Source organism: Nerophis ophidion, linkage group LG19, assembly GCF_033978795.1.
Source record: "Nerophis ophidion isolate RoL-2023_Sa linkage group LG19, RoL_Noph_v1.0, whole genome shotgun sequence".
Taxonomy (NCBI): Eukaryota; Metazoa; Chordata; class Actinopteri; order Syngnathiformes; family Syngnathidae; genus Nerophis; species Nerophis ophidion.
This window is the reverse complement of record NC_084629.1, coordinates 43,962,448-43,981,654: the sequence shown is the minus strand read 5'-3', so window position 1 is coordinate 43,981,654 and position 19,207 is coordinate 43,962,448. Positions and strand designations below refer to the sequence as shown.

The 19,207-nt window shown below is 44.8% G+C and overlaps 1 protein-coding gene across 1 annotated transcript in view; it reads left to right on the top strand.

Moving 5' to 3' along the window:
• The window catches only part of myo10l3 (myosin X, like 3), a 289,395-nt gene that overhangs the window by 208,687 nt on the left and 61,501 nt on the right, over positions 1–19,207 (top strand). Inside the window, exons 22-24 of the mRNA XM_061880088.1 lie at positions 7,728–7,834; positions 16,437–16,814; positions 16,885–16,918. Of these exons, the coding sequence (XP_061736072.1) occupies positions 7,728–7,834; positions 16,437–16,814; positions 16,885–16,918 (519 nt within the window). The remainder of the gene's footprint in view (positions 1–7,727; positions 7,835–16,436; positions 16,815–16,884; positions 16,919–19,207) is intronic.

Below are 19,207 nucleotides of genomic sequence, written 5' to 3'. Positions count from 1 at the left end.
ATGATTTAGTGTTTACTGTAAAAAGTGTAAACAAAAGGCGCGCACAAGGCGGAGGCACATACTTGGCTAAGGGAACACGATAAAGTTCGCAACTTTTGGTCGCTTTTGGTCGCTAATAAAAAAGCCTTGCATGATTTAGTGTTTACTGTAAAAAGTGTAAACAAAAGGCGCGCACAAGGCGGAAACACATACTTGGCTAAGGGAACACGATAAAGTTCGCAACTTTTGGTCGCTAATAAAAAAAGCCTTGCATGATTTAGTATTTACTGTAAAAAGTGTGAACAAAAGGCGCGCACAAGGCGGAGGCACATACTTGGCTAAGGGAACACGATAAAGTTCGCAACTTTTGGTCGCTTTTGGTCGCTAATAAAAAAGCCTTGCATGATTTAGTGTTTACTGTAAAAAGTGTAAACAAAAGGCGCGCACAAGGCGGAGACACATACTTGGCTAAGGGAACACGATAAAGTTCGCAACTTTTGGTCGCTAATAAAAAAGCCTTGCATGATTTAGTATTTACTGTAAAAAGTGTAAACAAAAGGCGCGCACAAGGCGGAGACACATACTTGGCTAAGGGAACACGATAAAGTTCGCAACTTTTGGTCGCTAATAAAAAAAGCCTTGCATGATTTAGTGTTTACTGTAAAAAGTGTAAACAAAAGGCGCGCACAAGGCGGAAACACATACTTGGCTAAGGGAACACGATAAAGTTCGCAACTTTTGGTCGCTAATAAAAAAAGCCTTGCATGATTTAGTATTTACTGTAAAAAGTGTGAACAAAAGGCGCGCACAAGGCGGAGGCACATACTTGGCTAAGGGAACACGATAAAGTTCGCAACTTTTGGTCGCTTTTGGTCGCTAATAAAAAAGCCTTGCATGATTTAGTGTTTACTGTAAAAAGTGTAAACAAAAGGCGCGCACAAGGCGGAGACACATACTTGGCTAAGGGAACACGATAAAGTTCGCAACTTTTGGTCGCTAATAAAAAAGCCTTGCATGATTTAGTATTTACTGTAAAAAGTGTAAACAAAAGGCGCGCACAAGGCGGAGACACATACTTGGCTAAGGGAACACGATAAAGTTCGCAACTTTTGGTCGCTTTTGGTCGCTAATAAAAAAGCCTTGCATGATTTAGTATTTACTGTAAAAAGTGTAAACAAAAGGCGCGCACAAGGCGGAGACACATACTTGGCTAAGGGAACACGATAAAGTTCGCAACTTTTGGTCGCTTTTGGTCGCTAATAAAAAAGCCTTGCATGATTTAGTATTTACTGTAAAAAGTGTAAACAAAAGGCGCGCACAAGGCGGAGACACTTACTTGGCTAAGGGAACAAAACTAACACAAAGGCGTAAATTATGGGGATGAAACAAAAGATAGCAGGTCCATTCTATGTGTCATACTTGATTATTTCGCCATATTGCCATATTTTTGCTGAAAGGATTTAGTAGAGAACATCCACGATAAAGTTGGCAACTTTTGGTCGCTAATAGAAAATCCCTGCCTGTACCGGAAGTATGTGCGCGTGACGTCACGGGTTGTAGGGCTCCACACATATTCACATTGTTTATAATCACAGCCACCAGCAGTAAGAGCGATTCGGACCAAGAAAGCGACAATTTCCCCAATTTGAGCGAGGATGAAAGATTTGTGAATTAGGATATTGACAGTAAAGGACTAGAAAAAGAAAAAAAAAAAGCGACTGCTCCGGGCAACGGCAGTGTGAGCGTTTCAGATGTAATTCGACATATTTACTAGGATAATTCTGTAAGATCCCTTATCTGCTTATTTTTTTACCTGTGTTTTAGTGAGATTTTAAAGGGGAACATTATCACAATTTCAAAAGGGTTAAAAACAATAAAACTCAGTTCCCAGTGGCTTGTTGTATTTTTGGAAGTTTTTTTAAAAATTTTACCGGTCTCTGAATATCCCTAAATAAAGCTTTAAAGTGCCTTATTTTCGTCTCTCTGCGAAGACACTGGCCATTTCCCTGTGACGTCACACAGTGCTGCCAATGTAAACAAACAATGGGAATACCACAGCAAGATATAGTGACATTAGCTCGGATTCAAACTCGGATTTCAGCGACTTAAGCGATTCAACAGATTACGCACGTATTGAAACAGATGGTTGGAGTATGAAAATATTGAAGAAGAAACTGAAGCTATTGAGCGAATAGCTATTGACGCTATTCATAGTCATAGCATGGCCGAATAGCTGCGTTGGCATCGCCGGTAAAATGTGCGGACCAAACGATCAGGACTTTCGCATCTTGTGACACTAGAGCAGACTAAATTGCAATTTTAAATTTCCCGGGAGTTTCTTGTTGAAAACGTCGCAAAATGTCACTGGTTTTTAGGAAGTATGAGCGCTGCACACACACACAGCTAAAAGTCGTCTGCTTTAACCGCATAGTTACACAGTATTTTGGACGTCTGTGTTGCTGAATCTTTTGCAATTTGTTCAATTAATAATGAAGAAGTCAAAGTAGAAAGATGGAGGTGGGAAGCTTTAGCCTTTAGCCACACAAACACACGGGGATTCCTTGTTTAAAATTCCCGGAGGTGAAGCTTTACTATGGATCAGAGCGCTCAAGCGAACATGGATCCCGACCACTTTGCAACCAGCCGTTTTCGGTGAGAAAATTGTGGTAAAAAGTCGCCATTTACCGGAGATCAGCTGAGCTTGTGCCGTCCATACAGCTGCCGTCGACTTCCCTCAAGACACCTGTGGACACACACCTCCGACTATCAGGTACTATTTAACTCACTAAAACACTAGCAACACAAAAGAAAGATAAGGGATTTCCCAGAATGATCCTAGTAAATGTGTCTAAAAACATCTGAATCCGTCCCAATGCAATCGCCTTTTTTTTTTCTAGCCCTTCGCTATCAATGTCCTCAAACACGAATCTTTCATTCTCGCTCAAATTAATGGGGAAATTGTCGTTTTCTCGGTCCGAATAGCACTTTTTGTTGGAGGCTCCCATTAGAAACAATGTGAGGATGTGAGGAGAAAACTATGGTAAAAAGTCACTACTTACCGGAGATCAGCTACCGTCGACTTCCCTCAAGACATCCGTGGACAAACCCCTCCGACTATCAGGTACTATTAAACTCACTAAAACACTAGCAACACAATAGAAAGATAAGGGATTTCCCAGAATTATCCTAGTAAATGTGTCTAAAAACATCTGAATCTGTCCCAATGCAATCGCCTTTTTTTTTTTTACTTTTTTTTTTTTCTAGCCCTTCGCTATCAATATCCTCAAACACAAATCTTTCATCCTCGCTCAAATTAATGGGGAAATTGTCGTTTTCTCGGTCGGGATATCTCTTTTTGTTGGAGGCTCCTATTATAAACAATGTGAGGATGTGAGGAGAAAATTGTGGTAAAAAGTCGCCATTTATCGGAGATCAGCTGAGCTTGTGCCGTCCATACAGCTGCCGTCGACTTCCCTCATGACACCCGTGGACACACACCTCCGACTAACAGGTACTATTTAACTCACTAAAACACTAGCAACACAATAGAAAGATAAGGGATTTCCCAGAATGATCCTAGTAAATGTGTCTAAAAACATCTGAATCCGTCCCAATGCAATCGCCTTTTTTTTTCTTCTAGCCCTTCGCTATCAATATCCTCAGACACAAATCTTTCATTCTCGCTCAAATTAATGGGGAAATTGTCGTTTTCTCGGTCCGAATATCTCTTTTTGTTGGAGGCTCTCATTAAAAAACAATGTGAGGATGTGAGGAGAAAATTGTGGTAAAAAGTCGCCACTTACCGGAGATCAGCTGCCGTCGACTTCCCTCAAGACATCCGTGGACACACACCTCCGACTATCAGGTACTATTAAACCCACTAAAACACTAGCAACACAATAGAAAGATAAGGGATTTCCCAGAATTATCCTAGTAAATATGTCTAAAAACATCTGAATCCGTCCCAATGCAATCGCCTTTTTTTTTCTAGCCCTTCGCTATCAATATCCTCAAACACAAATCTTTTATCCTCGCTCAAATTAGTGGGGAAATTGTCGTTTTCTCGGTCCGAATAGCACTTTTTGTTGGAGGCTCCCATTAAAAACAATGTGAGGAGAAAATTGTGGTAAAAAGTCGCCACTTACCGGAGATCAGCTGAGCTTGTGCCGTCCATACAGCTGCCGTCGACTTCCCTCAAGACATCCGTGGACAAACCCCTCCGACTATCAGGTACTATTTAACTCACTAAAACACTAGCAACACAATAGAAAGATAAGGGATTTCCCAGAATGATCCTAGTAAATGTGTCTAAAAACATCTGAATCCGTCCCAATGCAATCGCCTTTTTTTTTTCTAGCCCTTCGCTATCAATATCCTCAAACACGAATCTTTCATCCTCGCTCAAATTAATGGGGAAATTGTCGTTTTCTCGGTCCGAATACCACTTTTTGTTGGAGGCTCCCATTAAAAACAATGTGAGGATGTGAGGAGCCATCAACATGTGATGTCATCGTCTGCGACTTCCAGTACAGGCAAGGCTTTTCTATTAGCGACCAAAAGTTTGCGAACTTTATCGTCGATGTTCTCTATTTACCTTAAAACTCATTTGTATACTCTAGCCCAGGGGTCGGGAACCTTTTTGGCTGAGAGAGGCAAAAAGCCAAATATTTTAAAATGTATTTCCGTAAGAGCCATATAATATTTTTCAACACTGAACACAACTAAACGCGTGCATTTTTAAGCAAGACCAACATTATAATAGGTCTCGTATTCTCTGTAATAACATTGTTATTCTGAAAGCTAACTGTGGAGGGGGCGTGGCCTGCGGGCCTGCAGCGAACTGGGGTTTGCCAGGACCAGCCTTGAAATCAGCGACAGGTGCGTAGATGGTCCACCTGGGCCTTGTTATCTAATCACCTGTCGCTCTGTTATAAGCGGCAGCCAGGAGGAGAGACGGGGTTGGGGCTGGAGCCAGAGTGCAAGTGAGAAAAAAAGAGAAAAATACAATTGCTGGAAAGCAACTGAGAGACTTATTGAAAAATAAAACAATATTTTAACCCTGAAACAGGCTCTCATGTCGGTGCTTGGTGGTCTAAAGCAGTGGTCACCAACCTTTTTGTTTCCGCGGACCGGTCAACGCTTAATAATTTGTCCCGCGGCCCGGGGGCGTGGGTCCTTTTTTATTTTTCTTTGTCATGAAAAAGGGACGTTTTTGTCATGAAAAAGGGAGGTTTTTGTGGTTGGTGCACTAATTGTAAGCATATATTGTGTTTTTTATGTTGATTTAATAAAAAAAATATATATGTAATATATATATATATTTTTTTTTTAATAAAAATGAATAAAAAATTATTCTGCGACCCGGTACCATCTTTAGACCTGTGGTTGGGGACCACTGGTCTAAAGAACCCCCAGGGGGGCAAGCCCCAAAATAACCAATAATAAATAAATAACTTCTTACCATTAACGCAACTTCTTGAACAGGTTCGGTATAAAACGGATGGATGGATTAAAAATGCATGAGAATGTTTTATATTTTGAACGTTATTTTTAACACTGTGATTACAAGTGGAATTATTTATTATTTATTGTGTTAAGCAATGTCAGCTCAGATTTATCCGAGAGCCAGATGCAGTCATCAAAAGAGCCACATCTGGCTCCCGAGCCATAGGTTCCCTACCCCTGCCCTAGCCTTTAAATAGACTCCCTTTTTAGACCAGTTGATCTGCCGTTTCTTTTCTTTTTCTCCTATGTCCCACTCTCCCTTGTGGAGGGGCTCCGGTCCGATCCAGGGGCCTGTGTATCGGCTTGTGGGCCTACCGAGGATGTCGTAGTGGTTTGTGTTGTGGTTTGTGCAGCCCTTTGAGACACTAGTGATTTAGGGCTATATAAGTAAACATTGATTGATTGATTGATACTAAATCCTTTCAGCAAAAATATGGCAATATCGCAAAATGATCAAGTATGACACATAGAGTTTGGGAGTTTGCCCAACCAGTCTACATGTGCTTTGTGGACTTGGAGAAGGCATTGGACCGTGTCCCTCGGGAAGTCCTGTGGGGAGTGCTCAGAGAGTATGGGGTATCGGACTGTCTTATTGTGGCGGTCCACTCCCTGTATGATCAGTGTCAGAGCTTGGTCCACATTGCCGGCAGTAAGTCGAACACATTTCCAGTGAGGGTTGGACTCCGCCAAGGCTGTCCTTTGTCACCGATTCTGTTCATAACTTTTATGGACAGAATTTCTAGGCACAGTCAAGGCGTTGAGGGGTTCCGGTTTGGTAACCGCAGGATTAGGTCTCTGCTTTTTGCAGATGATGTAGTCCTGATGGCTTCATCTGACCGGGATCTTCAGCTCTCACTGGATCGGTTCGCAGCAGAGTGTGAAGCGACCGGAATGAGAATCAGCACCTCCAAGTCCGAGTCCATGGTTCTCGGCCGGAAAAGGTTGGAAGGCCATCTCCGGGTTGGGGAGGAGACCCTGCCCCAAGTGGAGGAGTTCAAGTACCTAGGAGTCTTGTTCACGAGTGAGGGAAGAGTGGATCGTGAGATCGACAGGCGGATCGGTGCGGCGTCTTCAGTAATGCGGACGTTGTACCGGTCCGTTGTGGTGAAGAAGGAGCTAAGCCGGAAGGCAAAGCTCTCAATTTACCGGTCGATCTACGTTCCCATCCTCACCTATGGTCATGAGCTTTGGGTCATGACCAAAAGGATAAGATCACGGGTACAAGCGGCCCAAATGAGTTTGGGTCTCTCCCTTAGAGATAGGGTGAGAAGCTCTGCCATCCGGGAGGAACTCAAAGTAAAGCCGCTGCTCCTCCACATGGAGAGGAGCCAGATGAGGTGGTTCGGGCATCTGGTCAGGATGCCACCCGAACGCCTCCCTAGGGAGGTGTTTAGGGCACGTCCAACCGGTAGGAGGCCACGGGGAAGACCCAGGACACGTTGGGAAGACTATGTCTCACGGCTGGCCTGGGAACGCCTCGGGATCCCCCGGGAAGAGCTAGACGAAGTGGCTGGGGAGAGGGAGGTCTAAGTTTCCCTGCTTAGGCTGCTGCCCCCGCGACCCGACCTCGGATAAGCGGAAGAAGATGGATGGATGGATGGACACAAAGAATGGACCTGCTATCCCCGTTTAAATAAGAACATCTCATTTCAGTAGGCCTTTAAGTTAAAATCGCTGAAAACTAAAAAAGTAAATAGCCCAAAGTGACTATTTGGGCTATTTGCTCCTTCCTCGGGTCGCAGCTCCGACGACGGCATCGAGTCTCCGCTGTGCCCACCAAGGGGTTAACCAAACTCTTATTCTTTTCCTCACAAGAGCAACTTAGAGGTGTGGCTTGCCTTTTCTGGACAAGCGCCACCATCCCTCCCCCTCATCCCTCCATCCCTCCCTTCCCCTTGCTGCCTGTGCACGTCAGTAGCAGCAGCCGCCGCCGCCGCAGCAGCAGCAGGGAAATACTCAGGAAGCGAACACAATGAGGCTGTGCAGCTCCGCCGTCCCGGTTTTGCCCCGATCTCCACTCTGCGGCGAGGGAGGAGGGCGGCCAGCCCGCTAGCCTCAGCTGCGGCCCAGCTTCCGCTGCAGAAGGGCACTGCCAGCCAACAGCACAAGGGGCCTTCTCATCCCCTGTTGGCCCGTATTCACCAAAGGGAAGAAAAAAAAAAGGAACTAACCCGTCCTGTTTCTTTTCTCCACTTCACTCCTGTCGCTCTCCTGGCTTGGCCGTGGCGCTGCTGGACCCGCAGGTGTTCCTGAAGGAGGCCCTGGAGCAAAGGCTGGAGAAGGAGAGGGAGGAGGTGCGGCACAAGGCTGGCATGGTGATCCGCGCCCACATCCTCAGTTATGTGGCAAGGTGAGTGGGCTGAGTGGCAGTGACAGTTGGCAGTGTTTGTTTTGGGATGGAAGTGTATGCGCGGGGTGGGGGGGGGGGGATTATGTGCATGCCTTTGGGCACGTTTGTGCATGTGCCGCTGCAGTTACCGACGTGATGCAAAAGTTTGGAGCAGGACTTTAGAGCGAGTCAAGTGTACAATGGATGCACTTGTCTGGAGTCGATAAGCCCTCACTCTTGTCTGAACATAGCTCGGTTGGTAGAGCGGCCGTGCCAGCAACTTGAGGGTTGCAGGTTCGATTCCCCGCATCCGCCATCCTAGTCACTGCCGTTGTGTCCTCGGGCAAGACACTTTACCCACCTGCTCCCAGTGCCACCCACGCTGGTTTAAATGTAACTTAGATATTGGGTTTCACTATGTAAAGCGCTTGGAGTCACTAGAGAAAAGCGCTATATAAATATAATTCACTTCACTTCAACACAAAGCTTCGCATCTTTCCTCCACGGCCTGACAGACCAGCGCCCTCCGGCACGTCGCCTGTTGCAGCGCCACTTGATTAAAAATCATGCCGTTGCTCACGTTTTATTGACACTGCCAGACAGGTTTCGTAATATTTAATTCAATCTATCAATCAATTAATGTTTATTTACAAACCCTGTTTCCATATGAGTTGGGAAATTGTGTTAGATGTAAATATAAACAGAATACAATGATTTGCAAATCCTTTTCAACCCATATTCAGTTGAATATGCTACAAAGACAACATATTTGATGTTCAAACTGATCTTTTTTTTTTTCCAATAATCATTAACTTTCGAATTTGATGCCAGCAACACGTGACAAAGAAGTTGGGAAAGGTGGCAATAAATACTGATAAAGTAGAGGAATGCTCATCAAACACTTATTTGGAACATCCCACAGGTGTGCAGGCTAATTGGGAACAGGTGGGTGCCATGATTGGGTATAAAAACAGCTTCCCAAAAAAATGCTCAGTCTTTCACAAGAAAGGATGGGGCGAGGTACACCCCTTTGTCCACAACTGCGTGAGCAAATAGTCAAACAGTTTAAGAACAACGTTTCTCAAAGTGCAATTGCAAGAAATTTAGGGATTTCAACATCTACGGTTCATAATATCATCAAAAGGTTCAGAGAATCTGGAAACCAAAGCCAGCATCTGTGATGGTATGGGGGTGCATTAGTGCCCACTCACACATCTGTGAAGGCACCATTAATGCTGAAAGGTACATACAGGTTTTGGAACAACATATGCTGCCATCCAAGCGCCGTCTTTTTCATGGACGCCCCTGCTTATTTCAGCAAGACGTTACCAAGCCACATTCAGCACGTGTTACAACAGCGTGGCTTTGTAAAAAAAAGAGTGCGGGTACTTTCCTGGGCCGCCTTTGATTGATTGATTGATTGATTGATACTTTTATTAGTAGATTGCACAGTACAGTACATATTCCGTACAAGTGACCACTAAATGGTAACACCCGAATAAGTTTTTCAACCTGTTTAAGTCGGGGTCCACGTTAACCAATTCATGGCCTGCAGTCTCATTCGAAAATGTGTGGCGCATTATGAAGTGTAAAATAAGACAGCGGAGACCCCGGACTGTTGAACGACTGAAGCTCTACATAAAACAAGAATGGGAAAGAATTCCACTTTCAAAGCTTCAACAATTAGTTTCCTCAGTTCCCAAACGTTTATTGAGTGTTGTTAAAAGAAAAGGTGATGTAACAAAGCGGTGAACATGCCCTTTCCCAACTACTTTGGCATGTGTCGCAGCCATGAAATTCAAAGTTAATTATTATTTGCAAAAAAATATCATTTATGAGTTTGAACATCAAATATGTTGTCTTTGTAGCATATTCACCTGAATATGGGTTGAAAAGGATTTGCAAATCATTGTATTCTGTTTATATTTACATCCAACACAATTTCCCAACTCATATGGAAACGAAGACCTCTATGAAGAACACTAACAAAGGACCCAGATTTCCCTGGTCCGGACGCGGGTGACCGGGGCCCCCCTATGGAGCCAGGCCCGGAGGTGGGGCACGATGGCGAGCGCCCGGCTGGCACGGACCGAAGAGGCAACGTGGATCCCCCCTCCAATGGGCTCACCACCCATAGCAGGGGCCACAGAGGTCGGGTCCGATGTGAGCTGGGCGGCAGCCGAAGGTAGGGCTCTTGGCGGTCCGATCCTTGGCTACACTCTTGGGACTTGGAACGTCACCTCGCTGGGGGGGAAGGAGCCTGAGCTAGTGCTAGATATAGTCGGACTCACTTCGACGCACAGCAAGGGCTCTGGAACCAATTCTCTTGAGAGGGACTGGACTCTCTTCCACTCTGGCGTTGAGAGGCGACGGGCTGGGGTGGCAATTCTCGTTGCCCCCCCGTCTCAAAGCCTGCACTTTGGAGTTCAACCCGATGGACGAGAGGGTAGCCTCCCTCCGCCTTCGGGTGGGGGGACGGGTCCTGACTGCTGTTTGTGCTTAAGCACCAAACAGCAGTTCAGAATACCCACCCTTTTTGGATTCACTCGAGGGAGTACTTCGTTCTACTGGGAGACTTGAACGCTCATGTTGGCAATGACAGTGAAACCTGGAAAGGCGTGATTCAATCAATTAATCAATGTTTACTTATATAGCCCTAAATCACTAGTGTCTCAAAGGGCTGCACAAACCACTACGACATCCTCGGTAGGCCCACATAAGGGCAAGGAAAACTCACACCCAGTGGGACGTCGGTGACAATGATGACTATGAGAACCTTGGAGAGGAGGAAAGCAATGGATGTCGAGCGGGTCTAACATGATACTGTGAAAGTTCAATCCATAATGGATCCAACACAGTCGCGAGAGTCCAGTCCAAAGCGGATCCAACACAGCAGCGAGAGTCCCGTTCACAGCGGAGCCAGCAGGAAACCATCCCAAGCGGAGGCGGATCAGCAGCGCAGAGATGTCCCCAGCCGATACACAGGCAAGCAGTACATGGCCACCGGATCGGACCGGACCCCCTCCACAAGGGAGAGTGGGACATAGGAGAAAAAGAAAAGAAACGGCAGATCAACTGGTCTAAAAAGGGAGTCTATTTAAAGGTGATTGGGAAGAATGGCCGCCCGGATCTGAACCTGAGGGGTGTTTTGTTATTGGACTTTTGTGCCCGTCACAGATTGTCCATAACAAACCCCATGTTCAAACATAAGGGTGTCCATATGTGCACTTGGCACCAGGACACCCTAGGCCGCAGTTCCATGATCGACTTTGTAGTTGTGTCATCCGATGTGCGGCCTTATGTTTTGGACACTCGGGGGAAGAGGGGGCGGAGCTTTCTACCGATGGTGAGTTGGCTGCGATGGTGGGGGAGGATGCCGGACAGACCTGGCAGGCCCAAACGCATTTTGAGGGTCTGCTGGGAACGTCTGGCAGAGTCTCCTGTCAGAGAGAGTTTCAATTCCCACCTCCGGAAGAACTTTGAACATGTCATGAGGGAGGTGCTGGACATTTAGTCCGAGTGGACCATGTTCCGCACCTCTATTGTCGAGGCGGCTGATCGGAGCTGTGGCCGCAAGGTTGTTGGTGCCTGTCATGGCGGCCTGATAGGACTCCAAAAGAGTCCTATCGGGTTCTTTTGGCTCATAGGACTCTGGAGGCAGTGGACAGGTACCAATAGGCCAAGCGGTGTGCAGCTTCAGCGGTCGCGGAGGTAAAAAATCGGACATGGGAGGAGTTCGGGGAAGCCGTGGAAAACGACTTCCGGACAACTTCGAAGCGATTCTGGACCACCATCCGTCGCCTCAGGAAAGGCAATGCAGTGCCATCTCCGGGTTGGGGAGGAGATCTTGCCCCAAGTGGAGGAGTTCAAGTACCTCTTGGTCTTGTTCACGAGTGAGGGAAGAGTGGATCGTGAGATCGACAGGCGGATCGGTGCGGCGTCTTCAGTAATGCGGACGTTGTATCGATCCGTTGTGGTGAAGAAGGAGCTGAGCCGGAATGAATGAAAGATCTTTATGTACAGGAACAGGTCTAACGAAATTTAGGTTGCTTCCCTGAGGTGATTTGCATTTTAAAAAAGAAGAAACCACACAATATACAGAAACAACACAATATAAACAATATGCAATAAACAATATGGCCTAAAACCACTCGAAGAGGCAATGTAAAAAACGAGACAATAAAAAGTATAAAGTGACTGGTAAAACTGACTAGAGAGGAGTAATGCTGATTGCCAGTGTGCTGAGGGGGTGGGAGTCAGTATTTTCTACCTCCTATGCTGTGCAGGCTTTTATTGTGGATTAAATATGTAAATAAATACGGTAAATATTGTCCAGTAGGCATGTAACCACTGATTGCACAGTCGCGGACCGTGATTGACCGGTGGCTTCCTCATGTTGCACATGAGGGAGTTTTTATCCATCCATCCATCCATCCATCCATCCATCCATCTTCTTCCGCTTATCCGAGGTCGGGTCACGGGGGCAGCAGCCTAAGCAGGGAAGCCCAGACTTCCCTCTCCCCAGCCACTTCGTCTAGCTCTTCCCGGGGGATCCCGAGGCGTTCCCAGGCCAGCCGGGAGACATAGTCTTCCCAACGTGTCCTGGGTCTTCCCCGTGGCCTCCTACCGGTTGGACGTGCCCTAAACACCTCCCTAAGGAGGCGTTCGGGTGGCATCCTGACCAGATGCCCGAACCACCTCATCTGGCTCCTCTCAATGTGGAGGAGCAGCGGCTTTACTTTGAGTTCCTCCCGGATGACAGAGCTTCTCACCCTATCTCTAAGGGAGAGACCTGGAAACTCATTTGGGCCGCTTGTACCCGTGATCTTATCCTTTCGGTCATGACCCAAAGCTCATGACCATAGGTGAGGATGGGAACGTAGATCGACTGATAAATTGAGATCTTTGCCTTCCGGCTCAGCTCCTTCTTCACCACAACGGATCGATACAACGTCCGCATTACTGAAGACGCCGCACCGATCCGCCTGTCGATCTCACGATCCACTCTTCCCTCACTCGTGAACAAGACTCCTAGGTACTTGAACTCCTCCACCTGGGGCAGGGTCTCCTCCCCAACCCGGAGATGGCACTCCACCCTTTTCCGGGCGAGAACCATGGACTCGGACTTGGAGGTGCTGATTCTCATTCCGGTCGCTTCACACTCGGCTGCGAACCGATCCAGCAAGTTTTTATTATTAGGGAGTTTTTTTTTTATTTTATTTTATTTTTTTTTTTTTTTTTTTACATTCTAGCTGCCTTTAGTGCAGGTATGGCCCGGGGGTAGAAACTCAAAGCTGTCAATTTACCGGTCGATTTATCTGCCCATCCTCACCTATATATATGAACAGTAAGGCAAAAAAGTATTTAGTCAGCCATAGATTGTGCAAGTTCTCCCACTTAAAATGATGACAGAGGTCTGTCATTTTCATCTTAGGTACACTTCAACTGTGAGAGACACAGGAATTTTAAAGAATTTATTTGTAAATGATGGTGGAAAATAAGTATTTGGTCAACCATTCAAAGCTCTCACTGATGGAAGGAGGTTTTGGTTCAAAATCTCACGATACATGGCCCCATTCATTCTTTCCTTAACACGGATCAATCGTCCTGTCCCCTTAGCAGAAAAACAGCCCCAAAGCATGATGTTTCCACCCCCATGCTTCACTGTAGGTATGGTGTTCTTGGGATGCAACTCAGTATTCTTCTTCCTCCAAACACGACAAGTTGAGTTTATACCAAAAAGTTCTATTTTGGTTTCATCTGACCACATGACATTCTCCCAATCCTCTGCTGTATCATCCATGTATCCATTTTGGTATAAACTCAACTCGTCGTGTTTGGAGGAAGAAGAATACTGAGTTGCATCCCAAGAACACCATACCTACAGTGAAGCATGGGGGTGGAAACATCATGCTTTGGGGCTGTTTTTCTGCCAAGGGGACAGGACGATTGATCCGTGTTAAGGAAAGAATGAATGGGGCCATGTATCGTGAGATTTTGAGCCAAAACCTCCTTCCATCAGTGAGAGCTTTGAATGGTTGACCAGATACTTATTTTCCACCATAATTTACAAATAAATTATTTAAAATTCCTACAATGTGAATTCCTGGATTTTTTTTCCACATTCTGTCTCTCACAGTTGAAGTGTACCTATGATGAAAATCACAGACCTCTGTCATCATTTTAAGTGGGAGAACTTGCACAATCGGTGGCTGACTAAATACTTTTTTGCCCCACTGTATATATGTATATATATATGATTGGCAACACTAAAATTGGCCCTAGTGTGTGAATGTGAGTATGAATGTTGTCTGTCTGTCTGTGTTGGCCTTGCGATGAGTTGGCGACTTGTCCAGGGTGTACACCGCCTTCCGCCCGATTGTAGCTGAGATAGGCGCCAGCGCCCCCCGCGACCTCAAAAGGGAATAGGCGGTATATATATATATTAGGGCTGTGAATCTTTGGGTGTCCCACGATTCGATTCAATGTCGAGCTTGGGGTCACGATTCGATAATATATCGATTTTTTTCGATTCGATTCGATTCTCGATTCAAAAACGATATTTTTCTGATTCAAAACGATTCTGTATTCATTCAATACATAGGATTTCAGCAGGATCTACCCCAGTCTGCTGACATGCTAGCAGAATAGTAGATTTAAAAAAAAAAAGCTTTCATAATTATAAAGGACAATGTTTTATCAACTGATTGCAATAATGTAAATTTGTTTTAACTATTAAACGAACCAAAAATACGACTTATTTTATCTTTGTGCAAACATTGGACACAGTGTGTTGTCAAGCTTATGAGATGCCATGCAAGTGTAAGCCACTGTGACACTATTGTTCTTTTTTTAGTTTTATAAATGTCTCATGATAATGTCAGTGAGGGATTTTTAATCACTGCTATGCTGAAATTATAACTAATATTGATACTGTTGTTGATAATATTCATTTTTGTTTCACTACTTTTGGTTTGTTCTGTGTGGTGTTTGTGTCTCCTCTCAATTGCTCTGTTTATTGCAGTTCTGAGTGTTGCTGGGTCAGGTTTGGTTTTGGAATTGGATTGCATTGTTATGGTATTGATGTGTAGTGGTTTGTTGGATTGATTTAAAAAAAAAAAAAAATTGATTTTTTTGTGGTGAAGAAGGAGCTGAGCCGGAAGGCAAAGCTCTCAATTTACCGGTCGATCTACGTTCCCATCCTCACCTATGGTCATGAGCTTTGGGTCATAGAGAGAATAGAGAATAGAGAATAGAGTTTTATTGTCATTATTGCAATGAACAGGTTCAAAGAACAACGAAATTGGAGCAGCTCCTCCTAAGGTGCATATACAATATGGTAGTATAAATAGTAAAAAAAAAAGATAGAGATGACAGATGTATCTATGTATATGTATATGTATCCACACAGATGCATATCTGCATGCATATGAATACATATACACACATACATAAAACATTATTGCACATTGTAGTCCGAAAAAATAGAAAAACATTTAAACATTACACATGAGGACATGATGGACGTATTGTGTTCACTCAGTGCCTGTTTAGTGCTACTATGGCTCTTGGGTAAAAGCTATTTTTTAGTCTATTGGTGACCGAAAGGATAAGATCACGGGTACAAGCGGCCGTAATGAGTTTCCAGGTCTCTCCCTTAGAGATAGGGTGAGAAGCTCTGCCATCCGGGAGGAACTCAAAGTAAAGCCGCTGCTCCTCCACATGGAGAGGAGCCAGATGAGGTGGTTCGGGCATCTGCTCAGGATGCCACCCGAACGCCTCCCTAGGGAGGTGTTTAGGGCACGTCCAACCGGTAGGAGGCCACGGGGAAGACCCAGGACACGTTGGGAAGACTATGCCTCCCGGCTGGCCTGGGAACGCCTCGGGATCCCCCGGGAAGAGCTAGACGAAGTGGCTGGGGAGAGGGAAGTCTGGGTTTCCCTGCTTAGGCTGTTGCCCCCGCGACCCGACCTCGGATAAGCGGATGGATGGATGGAGAATCGATTCTGAATCACACAACGTAAAGGATTCGAATCGATTTTTTCCCCACATACCTAATATATACACCTCACTGTACAAGTAGGGGCCCTCATTGAGAATGAGTTTGACACCCCTGCCATAGATTGTGATGGCGAACCTCGTGACATGCTGGTTTTGTCTCGTAACAAGCTTCATACGGCGAGGATAATAGAAGAGTTGACAATTACCGGGCTTTTCTGTTTCCTTTGGAGCTCACGACAGGCCTGAAAAGTTCCCCGAAGCCACAAGTGCAGCCTTTGTGTTATTATATGTAACATTATCTCCGGCCCGAGATGAGTCAGAGGCCATGGAGTGATTATGGTGGAGACGGGGCCGAGCTCGGGGGTCAAACGTTCACATCTTTGTGTGCGGGCCTGGCCGGGTCATGTATGCCATGCGTTGTTTGCACTGCATGCGTGCGGGCGATGAGGCTTAGTCAGGAGGCGAAACACAACAGCCCACACAACCGCGTGCTCAGCAGACTCTTCACCAGCCCGCCGGCTCTGTTTATTTCAACAGAAGGTCGCCGGCGGGTGCCGACTGCACGATGCGGCGACGTCACAGCTATGTTTGTGGTGACACGCTACATTTCCCCTCCCCTCAGGAAGCAGTACAAGAGGGCTTTGGCCGGCGTCGTCACCATCCAGAAGAACTACCGCGCTCACTTCTGGAGGCGGAGCTTCCTGCGACTGCGCCTGGCCTCCGTGGTCCTGCAGAAGCACCGCAGAGGCCAGGTGGCCCGGTCCCTCTGTCGGCAGCTCAGGGAAGAGAAACGGCAGAAAGAGGAGGAGGAGAGGCGGCGGGTAGAAGAAGAGAAGCGGCGGAAGCGGGAGGAGGAGGAGCGGAGTCGGAAGCGGGAGGAAGAGGAGGAGAAACAGAGGTTGCTGGATGAGGAGCTGAAGAGGAAGGCGGAGGAGGAGCTGAGGCTCGTCAAGGACACGGAGGAGGAGTGTCTAAAGGCTGCGAATGGCGACGTTAAAAGGTAAACATGAAGCAATGAGTGCAATAACATCGCACTTGTTCCTTTCACATGTCTCGCTTTGTATTCTCAGGAACTCACTGGTGCTGAATGGTGCTCGTCAGAAGGTGAGTCCGCTCTTTTAGAACATCGACGTCATTCAATGGCCTCCTACGGTCCTTCAACTAGAGCAGTGTTTTTCAAACACTGCATAAACTGAAATCTAATTAAAGGCCTACTGAAATGAGATTTTCTTATTTAAACGGGGATAGCAGGTCCATTCTATGTGTCATACTTGATCATTTCGCGATATTGCCATATTTTTGCTGAAAGGATTTAGTAGAGAACATCGAGGATAAAGTTTGCAACTTTTGGTCGCTAATAAAAAAGCCTTGCCTGTACCGGAAGTAGCAGACGATGTGCGCGTGACGTCACGGGTTGTGGAGCTCCTCACAACCTCACATTGTTTACAATCATGGCCACCAGCAGCAAGAGATATTCGGACCGAGAAAGCGACGATTTCCCCATTAATTTGAGCGAGGATGAAAGATTCGTGGATGAGGAAAGTTAGAGTGAAGCACACACACACAAAAAAGAAAAGGCCACAGCTCCAGGCGGCGGCAGTGGGACCGTTTCAGATGTAACGAGACACATTTTCTAGGAAAATTCTGGAAGATCCCTTATCTTTCTACCAACCGAGCGGTTTAGCTCGGTTGGTAGAGCGGCCGTGCCAGCAACTTGAGGGTTGCAGGTTTGATTCCCGCTTCCGCCATCCTAGTCAATGCCGTTGCGTCCTTGGGCAAGACACTTTACCCACCTGCTCCCAGTGCCACCCACACTGGTTTAAATGTAACTTAGATATTGGGTTTCACTATGTAAAGCGCTTTGAGTCACTAGAGAAAAGCGCTATATAAATATAATTCACAAAATTCACTTCATCTGCTTATTGTTTTAATAGTGTTTTAGTGAGATTGTAAAGTCATACCTGAAAGTCGAAAGGCTGCAATGAACGCCAGTGTCTCTGAGAGAAGCCGAGGAGCCAAGATCACAGCTGCCTTTTTGAGCTGCAGGAGGAGGTTGCGTAATCCACCGAAGTCTCCGGTAAGAGCCGACTTAATATCACAATTTTCCCATTCAAAAACGTGTTGGTTGACGTAGAGCAGGGGTCACCAACCTTTTTGAAACGAAGAGCTACTTCTTGGGTACTGATTAATGCGAAGGGCTACCAGTTTGATACACACTTAAATAAATTGCCAGAAATAGCCAGTTTGCTCAATTTACCTTTAATAAATAAATCTATATATATAAAAAGGGTATTTCTGTCTGTCATTCCGTCGTACATTTTTTTTCCTTCTACGGAAGGTTTTTTGTGGAGAATAAATGATGAAAAAAAAACACTTAATTGAACGGTTTAAAAGAGGAGAAAACAGAAAAAAAATTAAGATAAAATTTTGAAAAATAGTTTATCTTCAATTTCGACTCTTTGAAATTCCAAATTCAACCGAAAAAAAACAAGAGAAAAACTAGCTAATTCGAATCTTTTTGAAAAAATGTAAAAAATAATTTATGGAACATCATTAGTAATTTTTCCTGATTAAGATTAATTTTAGAATTTTGATGACATGTTTTAAATAGGTTAAAATCCAATCTGCACTTTGTTAGAATATATAACAAATTGGACCAAGCTATATTTCTAACAAAGACAAATCATTATTTCTCCTAGATTTTCCAGAACAAAATTTTTAAAAGAAATTCAAAAGACTTTGAAATAAGATTTAAATATGATTGTAAAGATTTTCTAGATTTGCCAGAATAATTTTGAATTTTAATCATAATAAGTTTGAAGAAATATTTCACCAATATTCTTTGTCGAAAAAACAGAAGCTAAATAGAAGAATGTAATTAAAATATATTTATTATTCTTTACAATAAAAAAAAATAAATTTACTTGAACATTGATTTAAATTGTCAGGAAAGAAGAGGAAGGAATTTAAAAGGTAAAAAGGTATATGTGTTTAAAAATCCTAAAATCATTTTTAAGGTTGTATTTTTTCTCTAAAATTGTCTTTCTGAAAGTTATAAGAAGCAAAGTAAAGAAATAAATGAATTTATTCAAACAAGTGAAGAACAAGTCTTTAAAATATTTTCTTGGATTTTCAAATTCTATTTGAGTTTTGTCTCTCTTAGAATTAAAAATGTCAAGCAAAGCGAGACCAGCTTGCTAGTAAATAAATACAATAAAAAAACAGAGGCGGCTTACTGGTAAGTGCTGCTATTTGAGCTATTTTTAGAACTGGCCAGCGGGCGACTTTTCTGGTCCTTACGGGCTACCTGGTGACCCCTGACGTAGAGAAACATGTTCGCTTGACCGCTCTGTGTTAAAGCTTCACAACAAACAAAGAAACACCGGCTGTGTT